Source organism: Camelina sativa, chromosome 7, assembly GCF_030686135.1.
Source record: "Camelina sativa cultivar CO46 ecotype springtype chromosome 7, ASM3068613v1".
Lineage (NCBI taxonomy): Eukaryota > Viridiplantae > Streptophyta > Magnoliopsida > Brassicales > Brassicaceae > Camelina > Camelina sativa.
Window position 1 is genome coordinate 16,318,500 of NC_141886.1, and position 27,563 is coordinate 16,346,062.

At 35.0% G+C, this 27,563-nt stretch overlaps 4 protein-coding genes and 1 pseudogene across 6 annotated transcripts; 4 read left to right on the top strand and 1 right to left on the bottom strand.

Annotated features, from left to right (window-relative positions):
• Window positions 1-3,272: 3,272 nt before the first annotated feature.
• On the top strand, window positions 3,273-6,321 carry LOC104701116 (uncharacterized). Its single transcript, XM_010416759.3, has 8 exons — window positions 3,273-3,406; window positions 3,750-3,773; window positions 4,116-4,221; window positions 4,322-4,390; window positions 4,678-5,171; window positions 5,425-5,686; window positions 5,775-5,983; window positions 6,083-6,321. The coding sequence occupies exons 1-8, from the start codon at window positions 3,402-3,404 to the stop codon at window positions 6,147-6,149; spliced, it is 1,236 nt and encodes a 411-aa protein (XP_010415061.1). The 5' UTR covers window positions 3,273-3,401; the 3' UTR covers window positions 6,150-6,321.
• Window positions 6,322-6,495: 174 nt separating this feature from the next.
• On the top strand, window positions 6,496-9,112 carry LOC104701118 (uncharacterized). The gene is made up of 5 exons (XM_010416761.2): window positions 6,496-6,683; window positions 7,410-7,624; window positions 8,190-8,270; window positions 8,361-8,708; window positions 8,902-9,112. The coding sequence occupies exons 1-5, from the start codon at window positions 6,566-6,568 to the stop codon at window positions 9,001-9,003; spliced, it is 864 nt and encodes a 287-aa protein (XP_010415063.1). The 5' UTR covers window positions 6,496-6,565; the 3' UTR covers window positions 9,004-9,112.
• LOC104701117 (aspartic proteinase 39) lies at window positions 8,986-12,191 on the bottom strand. Its single transcript, XM_010416760.2, has 10 exons — window positions 11,738-12,191; window positions 11,345-11,474; window positions 10,996-11,237; window positions 10,684-10,908; window positions 10,342-10,495; window positions 10,176-10,246; window positions 9,802-9,892; window positions 9,638-9,713; window positions 9,421-9,492; window positions 8,986-9,337 (listed from the first exon to the last, which is right to left on the bottom strand). Exons 1-10 carry the CDS (start codon window positions 11,950-11,952, stop codon window positions 9,186-9,188), a joined length of 1,428 nt encoding a protein of 475 aa, XP_010415062.1. The 5' UTR covers window positions 11,953-12,191; the 3' UTR covers window positions 8,986-9,185.
• Window positions 12,192-15,068: 2,877 nt separating this feature from the next.
• LOC109125533 (inactive serine/threonine-protein kinase ZRK12-like) lies at window positions 15,069-16,341 on the top strand (annotated as a pseudogene).
• Window positions 16,342-23,448: 7,107 nt separating this feature from the next.
• Window positions 23,449-26,966, top strand: LOC104701119 (uncharacterized). Of its 3 annotated transcripts, none has more exons than XM_010416762.3 (9): window positions 23,449-23,912; window positions 24,177-24,239; window positions 24,338-24,433; window positions 24,799-24,846; window positions 25,005-25,076; window positions 25,838-25,896; window positions 26,100-26,190; window positions 26,268-26,431; window positions 26,696-26,966. In XM_010416762.3, the coding sequence occupies exons 1-8, from the start codon at window positions 23,592-23,594 to the stop codon at window positions 26,394-26,396; spliced, it is 879 nt and encodes a 292-aa protein (XP_010415064.1). In that variant the 5' UTR covers window positions 23,449-23,591; the 3' UTR covers window positions 26,397-26,431; window positions 26,696-26,966. The 3 variants fall into 3 exon arrangements, with proteins under 3 accessions (XP_010415064.1, XP_010415065.1, XP_010415066.1); XM_010416763.3 differs by having other exon boundaries at window positions 23,488-23,912; window positions 26,594-26,966; XM_010416764.3 differs by having other exon boundaries at window positions 23,488-23,912; window positions 26,702-26,966.
• The last annotated feature ends 597 nt before the right edge of the window (window positions 26,967-27,563 follow it).

Here is a 27,563-nt window from a genome sequence, read left to right on the forward strand (position 1 = left end):
TGCCAATGGACAGTGACGGCGATATCCATCGTGGTCATGCTAAGGCTCTTGGTTATAAAGAGGTCGTGCAACTGATTCATCCTCATAACCCCATGTTTAAAAACCAAGTTGATGATAAGTACCAATACTCATGTGAGATCAAAGACAACAAGGTGCATGGTTGGATCTCAACTAAATCCCACGTTGGCTTTTGGATTATCTCACCTAGAGGCGAATACCGCTCTGGTGGACCGGTCAAACAGGAGCTCGCATCCCACACCGGTCCAACGGCCATCGCGAGCTTTATAAGCGGGCATTATCTTGGTACGGACATGGATATGCATTATGGTGAAGCGTGGAAAAAATTCTTAGGACCTGTTTTTATCTACTTTAACTCCAGAGATGATTTGCTATGGGAAGATGCTAAACGACAGTCTAAATAAGAAGTTAAAGCCTGACCATATGATTTTGTAGCATCCTCTGACTTCCCTTCTCGTCGAGAAATAGGAACCGTTACTGGTTGTCTTCTAGTCAACGACGGACTCTTAACGCCGGGAAGATTTGCATATGTCGGTTTAGCAGCACCGGGAGAAGCTGGTTCGTGGCAGACGAATACTAAAGGTTATCAGTTTTGGAAAAAGACGAACGAAACTGGTTATTTCAAGATAGCTAACTTTAGGCCTGGAATATAATCTCTATGGATGGGTTCCTGGTTTTATCGGAGAGTTTAGATACCAAAACCGTGTTAACGTAGCTAAACCATGACCTCGTCTACACAATTGGAGCTAGTAACTATAGCCAAGACTGGTTCTACGCACATGTCACAAGAAACAATGGTGATTCGACGTACAAACCAATGACATGGCAGATCGTGTTTCATCTTCCATACGTGAACATGAGAGGCAGCTACACATTACAACTAGCTTTAGCCTCAGCTGCACGGGCTAATCTACAAGTACGGTTCAATAACCAATACACTATGCCATTATTCTCGGCGGGCTATATCGGAAGGGATAATGCTATAGCAAGACATGGCACTACAAGAAAACAAGCCTTATGCGAGGACACGTTGCGACGAAGTACAGCTCTCGCAAATTTGCGAGGGATTTACGAGAAATAAAAAAAACCCTAGCACATCCCTTGCAAAATTGCGAGGAACACAGTCGTCGCAAATCCGCTGCTCAATTGCGAGGCATTTACGACAAATTAGCTAGGAAGGTCCCCTCCCTCGCAAATCCATCGCATTATTGCGACGATTTTGCGAAAACATAGCCCATAGCAAATTTGCTATGGAATTGCGAGTGAATTGCGAAAGCCATAGCAAATCCATTGCAAAGTTAGGAAATAATTTTTTATAGATATTACAAAACTTAATATAATTATTCTGAAATACATTTGAATGTGTTCATAAGGTGAATTTACTAACTTTTAACATAATTTTGATGGTTTTTACAAATTAGATATTCAAGGTTTGCGACATATTGGCGACTGATTTGCTAGATCCATAGCAAATTCGTCGCAAATCCATCGCAAATTACTCAAAACATAGCAATTCCCTCGCAAATAAACCTTTAACCCTTAACCATAAACCCTAAAGACTAATTACATTATTATTAATGATTAAAAAGATGAATTCAAGACTTATAATCAAAGATAGCAGTGCAACACCAAATTGTTGGAGAATTGGACAATTTGGCAAATACTTATCTCAATGTAATGAACATATATGTGATATAGTGTAGAAGATCATCATGTTTAGAGTAAGATGCAAAATTGGACAATTTTGGAAAGTTTGATGATAGAAAAGAGTATGATGGCACCATTGAATATTATAATATACTTGAAAGTTAATTTGACTAATTTTTTAAAATTATTTTGATGGTTTTTACAAATTAGATATTTAAGGTTTGCGACAAATTTGTGACTGATTTGCTAGACCCAAAGCAAATTTGTTGCAAATCCATCACAAACTACTCAATACATAGCAATTCCCTCGCAAATAACAACCCTTAACCCTTAACCCTTAACTGTAAACCCTAAAGACTAATTACATTACTATTAATGATTAAAAAGATGAATCCAAGACTTATAATCAAAGATAGCAGTGCAACACAAAATTGTTGGAGAATTGGACAATTTGGTAAATATTTCTCTCAATGTAATGAGCATATATGTGATATAGTGTAGAAGATCATCATGTTTGGAGTAAGATGCAAAATTGGACAATTTTGGAAAGTTTGATGATAGAAAAGAGTATGATGGCACCATTGGACCTTATAATATACTTGAAAGTTTATTTGACTATTTTTTTAAATTATTTTGATGGTTTTTACAAATTAGATATTCAAGGTTTACGACAAATTTGCGACTGATTTGCTAGACGCATAGCAAAATTAATCGCAAATCCATCACAAACTACTTAAAACATAGCAATTCCCTCGTAAATAAAAACTTTAAACCCTTGAACCTAAACCCTTAAGACTAATTGTATTACTATTAATGATTAAAATGATATCATTCAAGATTTATAATCAAAGATAGCGCACTAATGACAATTGCAAATCCTAAACCCTAAAGACTTTGCGAGGGATTTTCTACGTTACCTCGCAATTTGTTCGCAAAAACTCTATATATGAAAATTTATATTAATTAATGTTTACGATACTTTTGCGAGGGACTCTAGTAAATCCCTAGCAAATTTTGTGTTGGCGTATACTCCTCCTCTCATCCCTTCTCTGGCTAATCTCCTCCTCCTCTCTCTTCTTTTGTTGTTAGGGTTCTTATTAGATCGATCTGTGTAGGGTTTCGATTTAGGGTTTTTCGATTTAGGGTTTTTATTTCAATTTTAGGGTTTCAAATTCGATTTTGGTTTTAAAATTCGATTTTGGGTTTTGAATTCGATTTTGAGTTTCGAATTCGATTTTGGGTGGATCCATGGAATCTACCGGCTTTATAGCATCAATGTGCCTGGAAGGTTGCTACGAACAGGGACCAACACGATTTATCTTCGACAAGCTAAAGCATCAGGACCGTTCGAAGGACTTATGTATGATTACATTCGTCTCAAAAAGCCTTCTAGAATTTGTTTTCGTTTTTTTTTTTTTTCTTTAACATTGTTGGTTTAATTTAAAAGAAATGTGCCATTATTTTCTTCTATACGATTCTGTTTTCAATTAATCTATATTTTTTTCAAAGTTTATGGCAGTAAGTAAACCGACATTGAACCGGACCGGTTTTGAATCAATCGGTTAAGAGACATTAGGGTTAAATTGGTCATTTCATGTTATGACCTCTTCTTCTAGCTTAAATAAATTTTATGCCAAGAGCGAAGTAAATCAATTTCTTCTCCTTCCTCTTTTCTCTTGAAATTCGAACTCTTACAGAAGCTTCGCCTCGAATTCGATCTATCTAGGGTTTGGTTTATGAGGTAAAGCTTCGTTTGATAGATTTAGATTCTGATGATGATGACGAATCTGTTTTGTTTGTTTCTCGTGAAAATTTCGAAATTAGGTCGTCTTGGGGGACACGGATCTCGCATCTTTTCTTCGATTTCGCATTCTTTTGAATTTGGTTTACGTATCTGTCTCGCTATTGATTCACTGTTCTTAGAGTTGTCTCGAACGAATCTATGAGAATTAGGGCTGAAAACGAGACTTGTTTGTTTCGGCTGCTAGGGTTTCTTATGTATTATCAATTTACAATTCTTCTCAAGACTTTTTTTTTTTTTTAAAACCTGCTAATCTTGTTTTATTGCTCTTTCTTTCTTGCAGCTCAAAGGAGAAACCCACTCTCGGGTATGTGCATTTTAAAGCTACATTTTTGTTTGTTGTTTGTAGTTTGACATTTTGGGCTATGTTATTAATTCTTTGTGATTCGTCCATGGAAGTTGAAAACGATGTTCTGATAATTATGTTATTGTCGTTTTAACCAAGTTAGTTCTGATATTTTCAAGTTGTTGATATTTTGGAAGTACTTTGAAATGATATATAATGTAAGAGAAGTCTTGCTCTGAACCTTGAGAGTTGAGACTTTTAATCGATCTCACTTGAGCCTTTCAATAAGTTTAGAATGGCTGTCTTGTATTATGACTTTTGGAATTACTTGTATTTTATATCTTGGTTCATTTTTATGTGTAGAGGTACGCGGATTAAGACCCGCAAAAGGAATATTGCTGCTCCTCTCGACCCTGCAGCTTTTTCTGATGCTCTAGTGCAGATTTATCTGGATAGTGCTGGTGATCTGGTACCTTTTTCGTGTTTTAAATTTTTTAATTTATCTGTTTTATTTTTGCTTGTAAAATGTCGTGAACCTTAACTTGTGACTTTGCCTTTTCTTTTCTTAGGAACTTGTTGCCAAAAGTTTAGAGTCATCAGATCTTAATTTCTCAAGATACGGTGATATTTTCTTTGAGGTAATTCTACATATGTTGATTCTGCCTCTGCGGTCTTATATTGCTTATGTCTATTATATGTGTCTTCCTTAGAGATAATTTCTCATGTCCATGTGAAATTTTATATTCACCTGGTTTGGTCATCACTTTCCCACAATCTGTGTTTATATATATTCACTGAAGTTGGTGTAGTAATCTGTTCTTCACTATCTTGTGGATGTTTGATTTTCTTCAATATCATCGGATACTAGTTATATTACTTGTTCTTCCGAGATTATTAATTGATGGATCTCTCTTTATCATTTAAGGTTGTTTTCATTGGAGGACGTACACAAACTGGTTCAGTGAAATCTGATGAAGGGGAACGCCATCCCTACTCTATAATCGACTGTGAACCAACGCGTGAAGCGATTTTACCATCAGTTGTATACATACAGAAAATTTTGCGGAGGAAAGCCTTCCTTATAAAGAACCTTGAAAATGTTACGCGGAGATTTTTGCAGTCACTGGAGCTTTTTGAGGAAAATGAGAGGAAGAAGCTTGCAATATTCACAGCTCTCGCATTCTCCCAGAAGCTGTCAGGATTACCTGCAGATACTGTCTTCCAGCCAATGCTTAAGGATAATCTTGTTGCCAAAGGGATAGTGCTCACTTTTGTAACAGACTTCTTCAATGAGTATTTGGTTGAGAACAGTCTTGATGACTTGATTTCTATTCTGAGGCGTGGCAAGATGGAAGACAAACTCTTGGAGTTCCTGCCACCCACAAAGCGGACTACTGAAAGTTTTGCTGAGCATTTCACGTGAGTTTTTAAATTGCTTGAAATTTGCTGCATTCAATATTATTAAGTTGCTTCTTTTGTATTTTTTTGCTCTTCTGATTCCCTGTGTTTCTCTAAGTGAAAATGCTTCTGTATAGGTTACTTTTTTGTCGATAGTTTGTGGAGTTCAACAATTCCAAGGCCCTCTTCCTTCTGAATGCTTTTATTATTTCTCTGCTATGTTGTCTCTGCTTCTTAATGAGTAAATTTGATATTTTTTTCTTCTGATTTTAAGCAAGGCGGGATTGACAGCTCTGGTAGAGTACAATGAAAGGAAAATATTTGAGGTGAAGCTCAAGGAAATCAAAGCGGTCCTTACGAGCCAGGTGACAGAGGAAATAAACGTAGATGAAGTGATTGAAACTGTGAAGCAACAGGTGAAAGATGCAAAGCTCCCAGAGATTGAGGTTGTCCATGTGATCTGGGATGGGATAATGAATGCTGTTCAGTGGTCTGGGAAAAACCAGCAGCAAAATTCAAATGCTGTATTACGCCAAGTGAGTTTATTTTTGAGTTATTGTAAGTTTGGAGGAAGAATAAGTTGTTTGATCTTAAAGCTAAGCTAGTCGCTATATTGTGGTATAGGTGAAAACATGGGCGCCGCTTCTGAACTCGTTGTGCAGAAGTGGTAATATGGAGATGGAACTGATGTACAAAGTACAGATGCAATGCTATGAGGATGCAAAGCTGATGAAAGTGTTTCCTGAGGTAGTGAGGTCTCTGTATGAACTTGATGTGCTCGCTGAAGACACCATTCTCCACTGGTATCGCAAAGGGACCAACCCGAAGGGCAGGTACTATTTTTTGATTTTTTTGCACAAAAAGAAAGTTAATAACAGGATTCTTAGTAATATTAAAGGTAATAATGGTGTGTGTTGGGGTTTGCATTGTAGGCAAACGTTTGTGAAGGGATTGGAACCGTTTGTGAATTGGCTGGAAGAAGCCGAAGAAGAGGAGTGAGTGAGTGAGAGAGACGCTCTGCTTCTTTTTTTTTTTTTTCCTTTCACTCTGTTCTAATAAAACAAACACAATCTTTTGCTTCCCTTACCGCAAAGTTCAGATGCTTTTAAAGGTTTTGATTCCTACATTGTTGGTGTGATTTTTTTGAATGGATTAATTATTACTTCCTTTAGTTGATCGTTTGTTGGTTTATAGACAGCTTATGTCTTTTTAACCTCTTGTGTGGTAATACTGTATACAGTAATGTCATCTTGAAAAATACTTAATAAATAAAAACAAAGAGAGAAAATAAAAAACCTTATCCAAAAGTTGGGTAATTTTGTTATTTAAAAGGGAACCACAAAAAAAGGAGGAAGGAAGAAGGCATTAAGCCGTTTGGCCACACAATCAGATAAGCATAATGGAAATAAACTCCGATGGCTACTACTTCTTCCTTCCTCCTCCCTGCGCCCCCTCTCTCCGCCGCCTCTCTCCGGCAGCGTTTCTTCCGCCGCTCTAGGCTTTCCTCTAAGATCCACCACCGTCTTCCCCGAGGTACATTACTACTACTCTTTCTCTGTTTCACATCTCACCACTTCTCTGATTTTTCTATATCTTTGGATTATTCTGGAATCTTCTTCTATTTTTATGTGATTTGTTAAGCCTTTGAATTAGGATTCCAGTTCTTGTTACTTTTAGGGTTTATGAGTGATTTCCAGCAACTTCTCAATTTGAGTGGTTTTTAAAAGTGATATATGAAGAATCTAAGTCGTAGTTCCAACTTGAATTTTCACATATATTTTCAAACTTGTGTTGTCTTCTAACTAAAGCCCTGGTTTATCTTACCGAGATCCATGATCTCACTTTATATTGTCAGCTTATCATCTTCTTCCTGTTTGGTTACTCTGCCTTATAACTTCCTTAAGCATTAGCAACTATAGTCTATGTATAAACCCAACGATATAAGATTTACTTTGATGTGCGTCTGAGTCCTGAGCACAAATGAATGCATGAACACTAAAAAAGAGAAAAGATCATGCCAGAAAATGGTTTTAAGAAACGCTTGGTACAATAAACTTCTAATATGATTCCATGTTTTATCCTTTTTTCACATGATTTTCACCCATACGTTCAAAATTGTAGTACTATTCTTATCTCATTGGTGTTTTGAGTTGAATGATACTTTTCTTTTTTATTTATTTCTTGATCCCTATTGATTGTATATCTCCCACTCTACTCTATCTTACTATGCATCTATCCTGTCCTTTTTTTTTGTCCCAGTTATGAATGATTCCACCAGGACTGAAGTATCCATTGATAAATCAGAAGTAGACAAGCTTGTTGATAGGATTGATTTTGGGGAATTATGCAATGATTTTGAGTGCACAAGTAGCCCGCAGGTAGAATCCACAGCCAGACAACTTGTTCGCGACATTCTTGAAATCAGGGAAGGAAATCGTGCCTTTGCATGCTATGCAGTTTCCGTTAAATATAAGGTACATTTCTCTGTCACATTGTAATTTACAATGTATATTGTTTTCAGATAGATTTGATTCAAGTAAATTTGGCACTAGTTAGTCCATTTTGCTCAAAATGGCTCTTGGATATGTATGCTTAAATGAGTAGTACTATTTATCTTGTGAGTGAATTATTCCAGCTTCAAGCAGTCTAGAACAAATTTGTAAGAACCTCTTGTCTTCCAGGCAGTTCATGCAACTGACTTAAATTTCTTACCTGTTTTGTGTAGCTTGGGCTATTTTTTGCGGTTAAAATGATGTCTAGTTCATGAACTAGACGAGATAGTTCTTACGAGTTGCTGTTGACATGGGAAGCAAATCATTATGTTTATAGTCAAAACACCATTAATTAAAGGGTTAAGGCTTTTTAGGTGAAAAGGCAGTATGACTAACAGGCTAATGGGTGAAGAATATATATTGTGTTTAGACATGGTCCAATAGAATTGATTTGCTTCAACGTTATTACTCTTTGTTCCATTATGTCTGCTGTGATGTTCAGATCGTTGGCAGTAAGTAAATACATCGTGATTGATAGTGATTGCAGGATCCGGTTAGAAGTTTTACAGGTCGTGAGAAGTATAAAAGACCATTGTGGATAACTAGTGGATTAGAGAATCCTACGGTGGTGAGAACCGATCTCAACCCTTAACTTTTTTTTGCATGTTCTAATCCTTTCCGGTTACAAGTAATGTGATTCTCTTCCTCTTATTTGTAGACGGTACAAGAGATGGTAATGTTGTCCACCAGCGTCTTGCGTATTAAATGGACAGTCAAAGGAAAACCCAAATCTTTTCTTGCTGCTGTAAGTGGAGATTTGATAATCAAAGTCAAATCTGAATTTACTCTTAACCAGATTAGTGGCCAAGCGATTGAGCATGAAGAGTCTTGGGACTTATCTTCATCGGCCCCTATTGCACAAGCCTATTTCTGGACATCACGCCGCCTCTTTGCTGCTTCTGAATCCGCAAAAGATTTGAGAGATGTCACAAAAGACTTGACCGCCAATTTGACAACTCGAAAAGAGGACACAGATATATATCGGGATCCAACCGATCCGAATAAGGTCAGTTTCTACTAACAGTATTGTAATCACATAGACAATGATAATGTTTGGTTCTGTCAACTGGTCAGTTTGATTGAAATCCTTAAAGCTGAAGCAATCCGAGACATGCTAGACATAAAGATACATAGTCGTATCTATGTACATATTGTAGTATTAGGTGTAAACTAAGAGAATGTTACTTGTGGTGATGCAGTTTTTCCAAAGAGACGACAGCTTTGAGAGAGATGGGTATCAGATTGCACTGTTTCTAGCCATTGTATACTTTGTTGTACAGTTCTTGAAGAACACCCTTTAATTGCTCCCTTCTCAATAACATATTTGTAAATTTCTATATATTTTTGTATATGATCTGTATAAAAACCCAACAAGCAAAGAGATATGTGTGTGTTGGAAGACTTCTAAAATTATTTCATCTTCTCTTAGCATCCTTCACCAAGACAAATGCACATATAACCAGATGAATGGTCTCTTTTGTTACTATGCTAATGAAGTAAAAGCCACTGCGACCAATGTCAACAAAACAGTAAGAAGCTTTGTTGTCATCAGCAAAGGAGGAGCCGATGAGAGATTGTCTGCTCCGACCGAGTAAACACCTCCTGATCCGTCTTTTACTTTGATGCTTGATGAACCTTCAACATATGAGACCCATATATTGGTATGACAAAGAAAGGAAAAAGAATCTGCTACTTCTTTTGGTTCTAGAGATACTTACAGTTATGATCTGCCCATCCGATCACCTCGTTCTCCAGATCGTATACTACTAACTTGTTCGAGAGCACCAAATCTACATAACAGATAAGTCGTCAATGATTACACTACTTGTATTGTAACACATGGGAGACCAAAGTCATACACACAGTTGTGGTATGGTATGGTTAATCGTTATCGTCTAGAGTGAGCAATATCGAAAGAAAAATTATGAAGTTTACCTCCTAAGAGAATCACTTCTGACCTTTCATCAGTTGTCAGACCACCAGCTTGCCAACCGAAGCAATACAAGTCATCCTGTCATTGTAACTCGAAACATCCTACTGAAACATCGCCAATTCTTTTTGTTGGAATTTCGAAAGCAAATGCAAGTTGATTTACTTACCTCAAGTGTGAAAAGATAATCATGAGGATAAACTGTCAGTTTGACAGAGTCCTCAAACTCAAAATTTACTGGTGGGAAGGCCTCATCCACGCTGTGAGATTAAGGAGGAAAGAAATTTAGCATATAACACACTGACTGCAAGACGAAAACGCTAGCGGGCATGCAAATGTTGTAGATAATTTCAGAACAGCTAACAGATTTTGTTAGACCGCAAAAAACTTACCAAGAGTGCATGACTGAAGCATGCTTATACAAAACACATAAAAAGTAATATACGAATACGCAATGATGAAGTCCAGCAATTGAATTGAGTATCTAAAACAAGAATGATTCGGAAATAAAACACCCTAAGGAAAAGAAACAAGCCGTCTTACTTTTTACTGAAGCTGAAACATTGAAAAGTTTCCTCTACTACGTGAAGTTTTACAGGTTGACGAGCAAGAATCTACACAGCCAGAACTCATGTCAGGATTGTGATTCATGCAAACTAGAAATAAACACTAACATGAGTCTATATGAGCAGAGAAGAAAGTTAATTACCGTTTCTATTAGGGAGTCATAAAGAACTTTTGGGAAGTAAGCCAAAGTTGTACCACTGTCAACGATGGTTCCTCCGTTCCTGACAATACTTGGTGGAAGGTCAAGAGCAGCTCCACCCACATCCATTCCCATCAACATAACATTGTAATGCATCCTAAAATTGTTCATCGCAACCACATGTTATAACAAGAATTAATATTCAAGAGCATCCCTAGTTATAGTTCTAAATAAGTATAATTAAAGCCGTCGATATAAGAAGCTCTTCCTACAACATCAACTACTCATACTCTAGCTTCTTGATTGAAAAGAATAAATGAACTGAGAAGTAAACAAGGCACGTACTGATTAGGTACCATAGGGGTTGTTTTAACTTTTGGAGAATCCACAACACCAACAGCAAAAATCCCACCTCCTTTAACATTATCCAAGCAATGCGAAAAAACTCTTTTCGCGTCCCCTGAGGCAGCTAGTTGTGAAAGGATAGAGGTGTTTGATTGTCCAAAACCCATAACACCATCAACTGCTGAATCACTATTCCCAAGTTGGCCAGATTGATCACTTCCACACCTGTCTCAAAGATAAGCCCTTATGAGCAAAGAAAAAAACTCACATCACAAGCCAAAACTCACACTAAGATATTATTATTAAGCTCACCCGAATACGACATCCTGGCCAAGTGGTCCGGTCTTAAGATCTCCAGTAACTTGTTCTAGTGTTAACTTGTCCCTTATAAAGTTCCCATCACTTGTGCTTTCGTCCGCATAGACAATGTGGTAACTACATCCAACAGCGGGCTGACAGCTATCCGATTGCGAAATAAAAGAGCAAAAATCATCTTCACAACCGACCTTCGTCGCGGTCGAGGAAGCATTCACATCAAACAATGATAAACGGAACTGCATTGGCAAAACAAAAAGAACAAAGATGATCTAAGCTAGCTGAGAACATTTCTCTGCAGTTACCATTAGACACACTAGGTGAATAAGAAAGAAGGAAGCATTACATTCAAGTTAGTTTTGGTCGGACATTTCGGACACGGCGCGCAATTAACCCAAAGTATATCACTACCTGTATCAACTTGTACATGATATTCCTTTGGTGGCGTCCCGAGCTTGATTCTAGTGAAATATAAACTGTGACACAAAAATCAAGAAAATGTAACTTCATTAGTACCTAAACGTACGCATTGTCCCAAACGATACGTAAACTATACCAAAAATATATATATATATATATATATATATATGATTACAACCAGATCATGTTATAGTGATCAATTTTGCGATGTTACAACGTCTCACATCCAAAATTGTGGTTGTATCTAACATATTATATAACAAAACATGGATGCCAATTAGTTTTGAGTCGGAAGAGAGAGGGGGAAAAAGAGCAAAACCCGACAGAGTCTACGCGGCTGTCTCCACCGAGAGGGAGATCAACGGAAGCGAGCATACGAGAGTGGCGGCGCGTGTCGTGAGACTTGAAATGCTCGAGCTTTTTTTCTTTCCCTGCGAACTTGTGTTGTACCGTAAACACGAAGTTGCCTGATGCTAATCCGACCACGGTTACGAAAACTGCAACCACAATGCACAATTTTCTCCTCAGTTCCATCGCTATGATATCTCCGGAGGAGAAAAATTTTGAGATTTTATTTCGAATCTAATGGATGAAACTTTGGTGATTCATATTCAGACAAAGAAACGGCAAAGAAAATACAGAGACGCGTTTTCAAAGACGGATTTAGAAAATTGCCAAATTGTGATGTTTGAATTTTTTTTTTTTCTTAATACAAAAAAGAAAAACAGCTAAATTCTTGACTTTTCATTTATAACAAACCAATGCTTTTGTTTTTTTATTTCTTTTAAAACCAATGCTTATATTAGTAAAGCAAATCCATTTTGGGAACTATTGACAAATTTAAAAAAGAATCTTATACTAAAAAAGAATAAAGATAAAAAATGATAGAGGTGATTATGAATGGTACACAAATTTTTCACCATCATCTATATTTTACCTTCTAGTAATTTTGAAGGATGGGATTTGCGGGAGAGAGCATATATACGTATAAGAATCATTTTATAAGTATAAAACTAAAAGGGGAAAATCATGTTTAAACGTTCAAAAGTGTCACTGGGTAACACTTTAAACCTCGAGAGAATTTTACTAACAATATAAACCTTTAAAATGATTTTACTAACACTTTGAATATTTAAATTGATTTTACTAATACTTTAAGATTTTACTAACACTTTTCATTTTTGTACCGCCATAAAAAATAACGGAATAATAGTATCCGTTAACGCGCAATAGTTAAACTATATTGGTTTAATTTAAATTTTAATTAGTTTTAGTTTTTATAAATAAAGAAAAAGATAAAAAATAAATTTGTGTTCATCTTCATTGTAGACAAAACTTTTACGACGCTACTCTTCACATTATTATTCTTTTTTAATAAATGCATCTTCACTGGATTCTGATTCAAATCGATTGACTTCTCGTTGAAAACCAATGAATCTTCTAAATATATTGTCGTTTTCAATTTTACATTTGTTAAATGTTTTAACTTTACCTCTGATTCTTCATTTTTTTTTGCTTTGATGTATTTTTTTTTTATCAATCATCATAAATAATTAATTTAATTTAAATTAATTAAATAAGTATTTAAATCAAACCAGTATAGTTTAACTATTTCATGTTGACGGATATTATTGTTCTGTCATCGTTCGTGGCGGTACAAACAGGAAAATTAGTTTTAAGGTTTAAAGTTTTAGTGAAATCATTTTAAAGGTTTATAATGTTAGTGAAAATATCTCAAGGTTTAAAGTGCTACTCAATGACACTTTAAAGGTTTAAAATGTCCAAACTAAAAGTTTATCATTTTAAAAATAGAAACAGAATGAATAATTACTGAATTTCGTTTTCATTTGTTATCATTATTATTTTTTAATTATTGAAAATACTAAAAATCACAAAAAAACCAAAATTTCTGAAAATGTTACACCATCTGTTCCAAATTATAAGATCTTTTAGCCTTTTTATTTTCTGTCATTTTATATGCATCAGTTATCTTTATTAATATATTACTAGGTTCGGACCCGCGGTACACCAGGGGTCAAATGTTTTTTTATACTTTCTTGTTTTAAAATTTTAAAGTATTAGTCAAAGCCGTATAATATTGTTTTTTTTCTTTCACGTGATTGTATACTTTATAGTTCAAATAATAAATATGGATATAATTTGTAACTTAACTAATTCCAAACTATGTTTATAAATATATAATTTATGAAATAAGTTAAATAGTTTTATTGTTGCTTTAATCGTTCAAACCTGTCATGCTATAAACCCGTTACACAGCAGATTTAAAGATCTTTACGGTATATACAAAATATGTCTTTTTGATTGAAATATTTAGACCCGTAGTCTCATCTACCCAACTCACTTTAGTTTAACTAATAGGTCTCATGTAACCAAACAACTCATACTAATTAACCAAACCTGTCATGCTATTAACATCACTTTTCGGTTTAAACCATTTCAATGTTATACTATATTTTTAAAAAACAAAGATGATCATATATTTGGTTTTTAATATATTTGATGTTATTTACATTATTCACAAAGGATTGCATGTTCCTAAAACATCACTATGAAATATTCAGTGCATTTTTCATTAACTTATCATGCGTTGTGAAGATGCTAAAACCCATATCCAAATTTCTAGTTAAAAAAAATATATATATGTATCAAATACCTGGTGAAATTAGTTGATAAAAGCTGTGTTGACCCTTTGTTCGAGGTTCACCAAAATCAACCTCATCACCAGTCTCATACGGGAGAGGCTGACTATCACTTGAGACTCCCTTTCCATTACTCTCCATACTAACCTGAGATGGATATATTGTTCCGTTAATATCCCAACAATTTCTTTGAAAAATATAGATATGAGAGTGCCAAGATTAAGGAGACAAAAGGGAAACCCAATTCACATGCCTGTTGAATGTGTCGAGCGAATTTCTCAAGGGCTTGACAGTAATGTAAGATGGCCTGAGAAAAAAAGGGTGTTAGTGGAGGATGAACATCTTAATCTGAGATATAAATTTCAGCTTGATGTTAAAGGAGTCAGTTCTTACCCTGGCAGGATATCCAAGAAACGATACATTCCACAAACTCAACAACCCGCGATAGATTGTCAAGGGAGGAAGTACAAAGAAAAAAAAGAAACTTATATATGAAAGGGGGATATGGGAAGACGTCGATCGAAAGGAGAAAAAAGTAGTTTAGGTCATGTGTAATCAATTTTATGTCTTTAAATAGATTCTTACTTTTTACAGAATCTGGTTGAAGAACAAAATCGCGGAGCCCCATTTGAAAAACGGATAAACACGCGGACCTAATCCTTACTGGATCGGGTATTTGGTTTCAAATTATTTTATCACCAATTTACCCTTTTCAATTTCAAAAAATGTTTTCCTTTATGCATTAATTGAGTGGCAATTGATGTATATATAACCAACATTTCAGACAATTTTATAAATGTACTCCTCTTTTAATTATAAGAAGATGACCATTTGTATTTTCTAGTCTTTTTTGTCAATTGGTTAATTTTTTTGAATAAATTTTTAATCATATATTTTATATGTAAAAATAACAAAACATTTATGATTTCTTAAATCTTGTGCTTTTAGCTAGAAAAATCTTTAATACACTCCCTTTCCATTGCTATTTTACGCGAGCATTGAATAGTCAACAAGAACTGAATAATCCCATTTCGTCTACGAGTCGTGTGAGGTCTTGAATCCTCTGGTTCAATTGTTTTCAAAGTAAAGTATTTTTTTGTGTTTTTCTTTGGGTTTAGAGATGGGTTGGAGGGGGAGGAAGAGGAATACGAAGCAAACGTTAGCAGGAGGCAGAGGGGCAAAGTTGTTAGAAGAGCTGATCGAATGTTGCGATGGCAAATCCAATCCCATCAAATTCTTCTCTGCTGATGAGATCTTAAAAGCCACCGACAATTTCAGCAAGTCCAACCGTGTTTCTGAATTAGATGAGTCTCACTAGAGATGGTATTCAGGTAAAACCGAGAACCATCACAAAATTCTCATCAAGAGAGTTTTATTCAGGTCCAAATTTGCCGAGAACCGAGAGGAAATGTTTTGCCGGGACATAGCAGTATCAACGATGTTGAGTGGTGTCAAAAACTTTATGAAATTGGTTGGATGAGTCCGAATCTCCAGTCATGGTTTATTCTGGTGTTAAGAAATATGACAACTTAGAGATAAGTAAAGAGCCGTGGAAAAGGAGAATGAACATAGCAGAGGATATCGCCACTGCTTCACACAGCCTTTCCTAGGCCTTTCGTATATAGGTGTATGAGTCTTTGTGGATGAAGATGGCGTCGCTAAGCTGAATGATTTCTCTCACTGCGTCTTAATCCCAAAAGGAGAAACATTTGTCAAGGTTGATAATGTAATGTACGGGGAAGATTTGGTTACATTGACGAGAAATACTTTAGAGATCTCGTAGCCTCCGAGGAAACGAATGTCTTGGCCACTGGAATGTTAATGCTAACGTTTCTAATAGGAGAAGAAATATTACGGAATTTTAATGTTTATGGAAAAGAAGGAGAATCTGACGGTGAAGGGGATGATGATGATTATGATGATGATAATAACTCTTATCGGAGATCAATGATCGGAGAAGACAATTTTAAGAAGAAGCTGGTGGTGATGGTGAAAGGGATGATGATGACTATGCAACCATGTGGAGGACGGCTTATCCGTCTTATTTTAGATGGTTCAAATTCAGGGAAGAGCGAAGGATGGATGAGGTCGCAGATCCAGAAATGCTAGAAATGATGGGTGAAATTTCAGAGCATGAGCTTTCTCAAATGAAAGCCTTCATAATGCTCTCACTGAGATGCGTTGTTGCTTGTAGAGGAATTATGTTGAGCTGGTTTCGGTTTTATAGAAAAAAAAATATATTTTAATGAAGAATTATGGTAAAGAGCTTGATCCTTACTGAGAATATTGAACTAATGGCTATATGAGTAATGTAATTTTCTATTAAATAACTATAATTAAAAATATATTTAATAATGAGTGAAACAGTATTAATGTAAAATTAAAATTAAAATACACAACTCTTAAGAACAAAATAAAATAAATTTTAAATATTAAAATAATTTTTAACGAAACGTTATGATAAATAGACACAACTGTAAATTCTATATTAAGTTTTATCAAATTTCTATATTACTATAATCATTTCTAAAATTTTAGTTAGATTATAGAATAACATTGAATATTAGATATTAATATTCAAATTATTTAGATTTAACATAAAATGAAAAATTTGTTTCAACAAAAATGATTTGTTAGTTATTGATGAAGAGACAAATATATAGAGAGTTCAAAATATATGACTATTTAAATAGACACACCTATTAGAACGAAAAATTGTGATGAAAAAATATGAATAAAATATAGTGAAAAGACACAACTTTTTTTTTTGGTGAGGGAGGGGGAGACAAAGTCCCCCAGTATTATTAAACTTAAAAAGTGAAACTACAAGCGGGTGCATCGGGGGAACGTAGTCCCGCGAACATCATCCCTTACAATCAAAGCTACATCAGCCGGAGCAGAACCTAACAAATGTAAACCAAACGGTAAAGTAAAAGCATAGTTGGCCAACCCATCAGCTAGACAGTTAGCTTCCCTATAAACATGTGAAATCCGGACTATCCAGTCCCTTGATAAAAAGCCATGGCACATCCGCACCAGGAAGGACAGAGGGTGTGAATCACTAATCCTTGTCAATAAAAAATCTACCACAATCTCAGAGTCTACCTCCAGCTCCAACCTCCGAATATTCTTCCCCATGCTAAATATAACCCATGGTAAACTCCCCAAAGCTCTGCCAAAGGAGCGGAGCATATCCCAATTTTTTTTAGAGCAAAACCTCCGCACCACTCTCCACCTTGATTCCGCAGTACCCCTCCAGCCGTTGCCAATCCTGGATTACCATGAGAAGCCCCATCAGTATTTAGCTTCACCCATCCATAACACGGTCGTTTCGAAGCTACCAATCTCTCCACCCGTACAACCTTGTCAGGTCCCTCGCGGCTATGTGAATGAGGTTTACTAACCTCCTGCGACAGGTCCTTAACAAAGCGAATCTTATCCCTGCACCGACTATATTCCCCAAAGACACTCCCACACCGCCACTTCCAGCTCCACCACAACCCCATAGCGAACAAAGTCGACCATTTGCAACCTGCTACTACCTTCCCCATTTTCAAGTTTCCCGACAGCCACTCCAACAGAGAACTATTAAAGAACCGCTGTCGCAGCCGTCTTGGTACCACTCGTCGCCATAGACCAGCAATGGACGGACAATCTCGTAACACATGTATAATTGTTTCTACACCCCCCCCCCCCTTGCATACCTGACAAACATTCGTGTCGCTCAAATGGCGGTGATGTGTCTCTGCATTCGTCATGATAACCTGATGAGCCACCAGCCATAAAAACATTTTTACCCTCTCGGGAGCGATAACCTTCCAAATATGAGCATAGAAGCTAGACATGTTTAGTCGAGGCCATGAATCTACCGCCAATAAAGAATATGCAGACGACAATGTAAATTTACCATCGGATGTCTCCCCCCAGGACAGTCTATCCTGCGCACCAGACCCATTATCAACCACCAAAGCTGCTAACTCTAGTTGAATGTGTGGGAGCAAGAATGGCGACAGTCGCGACAGCGACCAGCCATACTCATCACACCAAAATTCTTGGACACGTGCTACCCTAAGTGCAGGCAGGACATCTGTAATGGTATTCTCCAGTAGAGCTTTGTTCGATAACCATTTATCCTCCCAAAAGAAAATATCCCGAACATTCCCCACAATCCATCGGATACCACAGACAATCACATCACGTAACCTAACCTTCACGCTTTGTCAGGTGAGGACCCTGGTTTTTTTGCTCCCATCCAAGTGTGATCCCGAATACACTTGACATTATACTTTTGACGCAGTATCTTTGCCCACAAACTACTTTTATTTCCTAACAAACGCCAACCAACTTTAGCCAGAAGTGCTTTATTCATGTCATGTGACTTTCTGATCCCCAAGCCCCCTTCTGCTTTGGGCAAGCAAACCCGATCCCAAGCGATCAAATGATGCTTCCTCTTTCCCGGAGAACTGCCCCATAAAAAGTCCCGTGCTACTTTATCAAGGGCATCTAGCACTGATTTTGGTAACATGATAGTACTCATTGTGTGAACAGGGATCGACAACAGAACGGACTTCGTCAAAGTTAATCTGCCCGCCATACTTAGACACTTTCCTTTCCAACCTGCTAAACGCGATGTAACTCTTTGAAGCACCTCCCCAAAAGTGCCTTTGTTAATTCTCTTTTGCATAACAGGCATACCAAGATACTTCCCCAGATCCATGGTTGACTGAATCCCGCTTTCATCAGTTATTAACTTCCCCAAATCCCTTGAAACATTCCCTGAGAAGAATATTTTTGACTTCTCCAAACTCACCTTCTGCCCCGACGCTACACAGAACCTCTCCAACACCCGTCTGATCACTTTTACCTGAGAGACTGAAGCTTCCGCAAATAGTATTAAGTCATCGGCGAAGCATATATGAGATAACTTAGGGCCCCCACGCGACAAGCTAATAGGCTTCCAGTCACCAGCAATGATTGAGTTCTCTATCAAGTGACAAAGACGCTCCAAACATAAAACAAAGAGATATGGGGATAAAGGATCTCCCTGTCTAAGTCCCCTTGACGGTGTGAATGCCTCTGTTTGCTCACCATTCTAGAGTATAGACATTGAAGGTTGCTTAACACACCGGAGGATCCTATACACCAACCCCTCCTCCAAACCAGCAGCGTGTAAAGTATCTTCCAAGAAATCCCACCTGATTCGATCATAAGCCTTCTCCAAGTCCAACTTGAAGAGCATCCAACCCTTCCTTCCTTTTTTCTTACGCATCGAATGGACTGCCTCTTGAAAAGACACAACTTTACAATGAACAAATACAACTGTTTGAGTTTTAAAAAAAATCAAATAAAACCAATTTTTTACAAAAAAGTACTACAAAAAGTCTCAATTGTTGTTCTTATTTATTCAGATTGTTATTATTATTTTTAAATATTAAAATATTTTTTTAATGGAAAGTTAAGATAAATAGACACAACTGTAAATTTAAAATTAAATTGTATAAAATTTCTCTATTGCTATAATCATTTCTAAAATTTAAGTTAGATTATAGAATATATTCAATTATCTAGACTCAACATAAAATGGAAAATTTGTTTCAACGAACTTGTTAATTAGTGATGAAGAGACAAATATAAAGAGAGTTCAAAAAGCATGACTATTTAAATAGACATACCTATTAAAACGAAAAGTTGTGATGAAAAAATATAAATAAAATATAGTGAAAAGACACAACTCTACAATGAACAGATACAACCGTTTGAATTTAAAAAAAAAACAAATAAAAACATTTTTTTACGAAAAGGTACTACGAAAAATTGCAACTGTTGTGTGTGCACTTGATTATACCTACGAACTCATATAAACTGCTTTTAAATAGAAGACATCTTTATTACAATATTCAAAAGTCAAATTCAAAAGCTTATTATATAATCCATTTAACTCTTCGAAAAAGACTCTAGGTATAAAATTAACTAAAAGTTGTAATTAGATTCATCATTCCAAAAATCTTTTGTTAAATCAATATTGGAGGAATCTTTTTACTTTTAAAATAATTAATGCTAGAGAATAATTTAGAGAGCCGTAAAAAACGTTGAGATTGAAATTTTATATTATTTGGTGTCATGGCAAAAAAATGAAAATAGTTCAAACAAAAAATATATATAGATTTCAAAAGATACGAATATTCGAATAGACACAACTCTACAATGAACATTTGCAACTTTACAAAAAACCGTTATAATGAACAATCGCAACTTTGTGAAAAACACACAATTTAATTTTTTACAGATTTTTTTGGAAAATTATCCAAAATGTACGATTGAAAAAACACAACTTTGGTGGCATTTATTCGGATTGCTATTATATATATATGTATTTTCATTAATTTTTTATATAAAATTAACTAAAAGTTGTAAATTAGATTCATCATTCCAAAAATCTTTTGTTAAATCAAGAATTGAAGAAATTTCTTATTTTAAAAGAATGAATGCTAGAGAATAATCTAGAGATCTGTAAAAACCGTTGAGATTGAAATTTTATATTATTTTGTATCATGACAAAAAAAATAAAAACAGTTCAAACAGACAAATATATAGATTTCAAAAGATATGAATATTCGAATAGAATCACAACTTTTTGTTAAACACATAATTTAAATCTTCTACAGATTTTTTGGAAGATTATCCAAAAGGTACAATCGAAAAACACAACCTTTGGTGGCATTTTTTCGGATTGTTACCATATTGAAAAGTCAAATCCAAAAACTCACTATGTAATTTATCTAACTATTGGAAAAACACTCTAGGTATTTTCATTAAACATTTATATTTAAAATTAACTAAAAGATGTAAATTAGATTCATCATTCCAAAAATCTTTTGTTAAATCAAGAATTAGAAGAATTTCTTGACTTTTAAAAGAATGAATGCTATAAAATAATTTAGAAAAATGTATAAATCGTTGAGATTGAAATTTTAGTTGATTTTGTGTCATGGCAAAAAAAATGAAAACAATTCAAACAAACAAATATATATAGATTTCAAAAGATATGAATGTTTCAATCAACACAACTTTACAGTGAACAGTTGTAACTTTCCATAAAAAACTGTTTCAATGATTCATCACAACTTTTCAAAAAATATCCAAAAGGTACGATTGAAAAAACACAGCTGTTGGTCGTATTTATTCGGATTGTTATTATTATATAGATTAAGACATTCATTATGAAGCGCAAAGCTGGTATGGTACGCTTCTAAATTCGGGTGGGAATTGAAGCTACGAGGATTATGAATTTACTATAATAATAAGTAATCCATTTTCCAAATTAATGTATAACCTAGTAATATATGACTTTGCAAGAAAATGGATGCTCTCCAAAAGTAATTTGGAAAATAGACGATTCAGTATTTACAATTTGTGAAATAGTCTACTTATGTGAAAACTTTTAGTGTATAACAAATAAATCCCTCCTATATCTTTGAATAATGTTGACACTTTGATAAAATAAAATATATATCATCGTTATATATGGTTGATATAAAAACATGAAGTAGAAAACAGAATGAATGTAATGAGGTGTGTAAGATCCTTAAACAAACTAAAACAGGATGTTTGTACTAACAGGTACGTTAAAGCTATTTTTTATGAGGATGTTTGTCACATAAATTTTGGATAACATTACTCGTACGGAATAAAAAAAGATGGGTTAGTAAATTCATTTCTTAAATTTTAAATAGTTTGGGTAAGAATTGACTATGTTATAGATAATGAACTACTCTGAGATGTGTATTTTGAGAATTTTGAATATTTTTGAAAATATTCAGAGAGTTTTTGAATTGTTTTAACTCAATTGATGAACCGAGACGGTTATGAGACTTAAAAATTCTAAGAGTAATATATACTAATTTGAGATGAAACAGGACAGCTATGAGACTTGAAAATTCTAAGAGCAATGTATACTAATTTGAATTTTTTTTACCCCAATTTACTATATATACATTTTCTAAGTACATTTGGAAAAACCTTGGAGTTTGAAGTTATTTGCAATCAATGTCATTCACATTTAATATTAAGTTTAGAAATTCATTAATTTTACCTAAATTCAATTTTTAAAATAAAAACTACAGTTATACATAAATTCAGTTTAATCGTTATAGAAGCAAATGCCGTAAATTTCGGTTTAAATGTTATACATAAATTCAAATTTTATTTTATAGAAACAATCAACTCTACCTAATTTTCTTATTAATCGCAATCAAACTAAAAATAATAATCAATATTTTATGAAAACATAAACTATAATATCTTAATTACACCTTCGATTCATAATCATTGATATATTAGAAGAATATTCACTAATGTAAATTAAATATTCAAATGGAGAATTCTTGTATTTTGTCTAAACATTTTAGCCAAATTTTTCTAATTAAAATTGTATTATAGGTTATTAATGAATTATTATAGAGAATGGTTATGAGAATTAAAAAGTTTTATGGGACAGGAATGAATGAGACGTGACAGACGAGATGAAATGGAACGGAACGGAACGTGATGAGACCAAACTAAAACCAAACTAAAATTCGATACACTTAATTTATGTATTACAAATAACAAATTTTAACTCACTTTAACAAATTTAAAATTTATATAAAAAAATTTGTTCCGTGTTGTAGTATGATGGACGAATGTTGTTGTAAAACAAAATTTAGAATAACAACAATATGCCCCAAATAATATATATATATATATATATATATATATATTTCGTTTAGTACAATATAGTATTTGGGATAAAAGCTTTTATTTTTTGTCTTCTTCAATTTATTTAGGAAATTAATTTTGTTTCGTGAAAACTCAAAAACTTGCAAAATTCGATCATCCGAGATTGACCTCGACATAAAAACCATACCCGAATACCCAACCTGGAACCCGATCCGAAAAACCGGATTCGGGTTGGGTACAAGTTTGCCTATAAAACCCTATTGGGTTCTATTTTCTAATACCCGTATGTTCGGGTTAGGATTGGATAATACTCGGTACTCGTTTGGGTACCCATTAAACCCGAACATATAAATATATTTATAATATTTATCATTAATATAATGCAATTACCCCAAAATTATGATTATAATTTTGAATATTTCATTTAGTTTTATACCTAAATATCAAAAATAATCAAAATATCTAAAATATTTTGTTATGTTAGTCAAAATTTAACTAAATTTATTTAAATTTAATTATATTTTTTCGGGTACCCGGTAGTTCGGGTACTAATCGAGTTCTAAAATTTGTAATCCAAACCGATCCGAACCCGATAGTACCCAAACCGAACCAAACCCATATATCTAAAAATATCCAATGGGTTCTATTTTTCTAAACCCGTTTATCCGAATCCGAATGGATAATACCCGAACCCGAACGAGTTACCCGAATGCCCGGCCCTAGTCCGAGATATATCGACTCCGCGACCCTCTTCTGATCTACGCACACAGAAGAAACCCTCCATCGCCGGAAACAATGGCGAAGCTCACACTTGTCTTCTTCCTCTCCTTTCTCATCTTCTCTTCATCCATCGCTTTCCAATCAGACGAGCTCCTCGTTGACGACGATGAATTTGGTCTTGAAGGAGCAAAGCCCCGCTCCACCGATCTTTACACCTCATCTTCTTCGCCGCAGCAGCAGCAGCAACAGTCTCCCACTATCCGGAGAAGGTACTCAGATCCTACCGATTTGGATTCCAAAGTCCAATTTACTCTCGAACATGCCTTCGGCGACTCTGATTTCTCCCCCGCCGGTACTTTCTCCGCTCGCCTCAAAACCTGGAGCCATGGCGGAAAGGTAACCTTGTGATTGCTTTTTGATTTTTTTGATTTTTAAATCGCATCGTTCCAGATTCGGTTTATTGATATTAGGATTTTGGATCGATCGTATTCAGTTTAACCTGCAAATTCTGGGAATTGGCTTTTGCTCTGAAGTGAATTTGATCTATAGATCGCTTCAAGCAAGTTGAAGATATAATCTCATTAAGATTAAGATAATGAGTAGAGAGAGCACATCTTACTTAATTCACTAATTAACTACTTTTGATATGTGTGGATGCAGACATTAACAAAGCTGCGCTTCTCAAGGAACGATTTTTCTGCTGAAGAGAAAGATGCATTCAAGGTAATGTTCTAATGTTGTTTTTGTATCTTCAATTGTTTCTCTAATTTCCTTGGAATAGAGAGAGATGTAATGCTTTTTTTGTTGGAACCTATGTGTAGAATCTGCTGAAAGGAGATGACTTTTATCGGATTCGGCTTCCATCTAATGTGGTCTCTCCACCGGGGAGAGAGTTTGTGGTTGCATCAGTGAGAGCTGTAAGTCAATGTCAACCTTTTTTTTTTTTTTTTTCCTACTTTTTACAAAAGGACTCTTTGTAACCACGGTGGCTGCTCTTAGATTAAAGATTAGTTTATGTAGTTTCACTCATTGAACTCCTAGTAGGCTACAGCTTTCTAGTAATAATCTACTCTTTCGAGATTGGTTATTTGTAGAATTGGTTTCGAATGAAATGACTAGTCGTTCTCTATAACAAATCTAAATTTGTTATTACAAAGACAACCTAGACTTGTTTAGATTTGTTAAAGTCTCTGTGTTCTGTATTTGGTTTTCTTTTTGTTTCCCGCTTTTCTGTCAGATTATGTGTTTGGTTTTAAAACAATATATATATGTCTGATTACAGAGATGCCTACCACGGGATGGCTTGGATGAGCATTTCATTATACACATGGTAATGCTTTTTGTTTTTCATATAAACATTTGTGAGCTCAGTTTTGTTCGCACCTTAAATGCTACTCTGTGAATTACAGAGAAAGTTGGGACTATGAATATGGTACAAATCTGTGATTGGCTCGGTTAGTTTACTTGCTATACTGTCTCTGCTTGCAGGAAGGTGCCAACATCTTGGCAGTCAGTTATGGTTCTCCTGGGGCGTGTCAATATCCTAGACAGTTCAAACTTGTAAGTGAAGTCTATTATCACAACTTCTCTTTTTATTTTAAAATCTAACTGCGATTAAATAGGACACAGACTAATCCCTTCTTGCCTTCGGTCTAGATTCTGATGTAATGATAATTTATGAATGCAGATACTATAATAAAGACATAGTTTTTTGTTTGCCACTTCTTTCTGGGATTGAACATAATTTGAGTCATATTCTAGATACAGTATTGCACCCTCTTATGTATTTTCAACTGAAGTGGACTCTTTATTTGCGTTCTATAATATGTTGATAGATCTACACACTTTCTTGAGGAAATACCATAAGAAGATAAGATATGTAAGAATATGGTCTTATGATAATTGAAACATTACATAATAGTGTGACTTTGGGTGTGGTTTTGAGTGAGGAATGTTGTGAGTTTGTTTGTGTGTTTCTAATTGACTTTCCGCATAGTCTAAATCCCTTTTGTAAGCTTGTGCCCTATATATGAGGGTAAGCGTCCTTCCATGGAAGGATAGTCTTTTGTTGTGGATTGATTCGAGCTAACTGTTTCCTTTAATAAACAAAGTAGGCGATTTGCTGATCTCTCTAGGCATCCCTAATAGTGATATTTTCTGATAGAATCCAACCTTGGGTTCTATTACATCTCTTGTCTACTTGAATTCTAAAACCCTATATTTATGATGGAAGAAGGTTACATTTCGTAACAACTTCTAACTTCGATTATCTATGCGATCTAATCTATGTTTCCCTTTTTTTTCTTTTTTTCTTACTGTAGCCAGCAAAATGGTCGTTTAATTCACACACAATTCTGAAAAGCAGTGAGCAGGCGCCAAGGTAGACCAATTATTGTAGTTTTTTTGCAATAAATGGCTTAACTTTGCATGAGGCTGCAGATTTGTATTCGACATGTGTTCTAGATACCATAAATCTTTTTGTCAGTTCATAAAGTTATATCAATAAATATCTTTGCTTCCACCGCAGCAGCGCTTAGCCCAATAACTAATATTCTAGCTTATCTTCACCTGACTATTCCGCAGAACTCCAATATTCACTGAGGAGATCCTAGGCAGTGAGAATGCAGAGGGAGAAGTTGAACCACCACCAGAGAGATCATTTTGGGCGAAATATGTGAGTACAATAAAGATCTTTTGATGGATCCTTTTGTTTCAGTTCAAGTCTTGATGTAAATTTCATATGATACGCAGTGGATGTATTTGATACCACTGGGACTGGTTGTGATGAACGCCGTAACCCAAGCATCAAACATGGCTGAAGAACCAACGGGTGGACAGGCCGGAGGCGCACAAGTGCAACAACCTGCCAGGAGAAGATGATTCCACTTTTACTTCTTCTCCCATAGCAATCAAAGGTAGACCTCGACGCATTTACGATTAACAAATTTCTTTTAAACCAAGAAGTCTTTAAGCCTATGATCCCAGGAGGATACATTTATGTATATGTTAGGCTATCTTTGCAGCTGTGGATTTATACTATTTGGTTATAACTTATAAGTCACACGGATTTGAATCAGGAATTTATGATGATAATGATATCTACAAGGTTTAGAGAGAGATAAATGTGTTTTGACGTGAGTTATGGATTGGAGTCTGATTGTTAGCTTATGTTGTTGTAGCTGCAGCTGATAAGAGATGATAATTCAACAGATCTTCATGTAAGCCATCTTTTCATCATTTGGTAACTTTTAATTTTAATCCTCAGTCGGTGTTTTCTTATGCAACAAATGAAAATAAAAAATCCTCGAACTTGGTAGCATCTTTGTTAACTAGAGGCTTCATGACATCCCAAGAACAAAATCATTGAGAAGCATCATATCTTGTTTTGATCACTTTTGACATGTGCTATCATGTGTTTGTCAATTTGATTTTTGAATTTTGTTAGTAAAATGTAAGGAAAAGGCCATGAAAGAAATCGTCTTCAAACGAAGATTTAAGAGCGTGTGTAAGAAACTTGATTAAGTATTAGTTCAATAAACGTGTAAACATGTATTAGACAGTAGATAATGAAACAATGGTTTATGATATTACTAGGTAAACTTTAGAATATGTAATAGTTATACGACTTGAGTTATATGTCTATATAAATATTATCGATACGAGACTCACATGTATCATCATAACATCTCTTGATAACATTAATGAAACGTGAAAACAAAGGGATCAATCAAACCCAAAACACACGTACACAAAGCACTAACGGGGAGATGTGACAAAAGTAAAAGAAAAGCTCTGGGCGCTTGTTAATGAATGTCTTAATAAATACAAACATGAATGTAACTAATTTACAGCACATTCTTGGATTTAGTTTGAAGAACCGAAAGCAGTTCAACATTTGGTGAAATACCTTACCATGCAACAATACTTGTTAGCAAAATGCCTTTATGTTAGGGAGAAACGTCTTAGGGAGAGTCAGAACTGAGTTACATCTGAAGGAGAAGAAGAGTCGTTTTGAAGAAATATTTGGATTTTGTTTAGTTCTTTGAC

Bases quoted from the DNA above. Each gene is read 5' to 3' on its own strand.
- LOC104701116 (XM_010416759.3), top strand. The intron at 4,222-4,321 runs GTACCTTTTTCG...TTCTTTTCTTAG, and splicing joins TGGATAGTGCTGGTGATCTG to GAACTTGTTGCCAAAAGTTT. The intron at 5,172-5,424 runs GTGAGTTTTTAA...TCTGATTTTAAG, and splicing joins AGTTTTGCTGAGCATTTCAC to CAAGGCGGGATTGACAGCTC.
- LOC104701118 (XM_010416761.2), top strand. From the start codon at position 6,566: ATGGCTACTACTTCTTCCTTCCTCCTCCCTGCGCCCCCTCTCTCCGCC. The intron at 7,625-8,189 runs GTACATTTCTCT...TAGTGATTGCAG, and splicing joins CAGTTTCCGTTAAATATAAG to GATCCGGTTAGAAGTTTTAC. The intron at 8,271-8,360 runs GTGAGAACCGAT...TCTTATTTGTAG, and splicing joins GATTAGAGAATCCTACGGTG to ACGGTACAAGAGATGGTAAT.
- LOC104701117 (XM_010416760.2), bottom strand. From the start codon at position 11,952: ATGGAACTGAGGAGAAAATTGTGCATTGTGGTTGCAGTTTTCGTAACC. The intron at 11,475-11,737 runs GTTTTGCTCTTT...TTTGTGTCACAG, and splicing joins AGCCGCGTAGACTCTGTCGG to TTTATATTTCACTAGAATCA. The intron at 10,496-10,683 runs GTACGTGCCTTG...GAACAATTTTAG, and splicing joins ACCCCTATGGTACCTAATCA to GATGCATTACAATGTTATGT.
- LOC104701119 (XM_010416762.3), top strand. From the start codon at position 23,592: ATGGCGAAGCTCACACTTGTCTTCTTCCTCTCCTTTCTCATCTTCTCT. The intron at 23,913-24,176 runs GTAACCTTGTGA...GTGTGGATGCAG, and splicing joins CCTGGAGCCATGGCGGAAAG to ACATTAACAAAGCTGCGCTT. The intron at 25,077-25,837 runs GTAAGTGAAGTC...TTCTTACTGTAG, and splicing joins ATCCTAGACAGTTCAAACTT to CCAGCAAAATGGTCGTTTAA.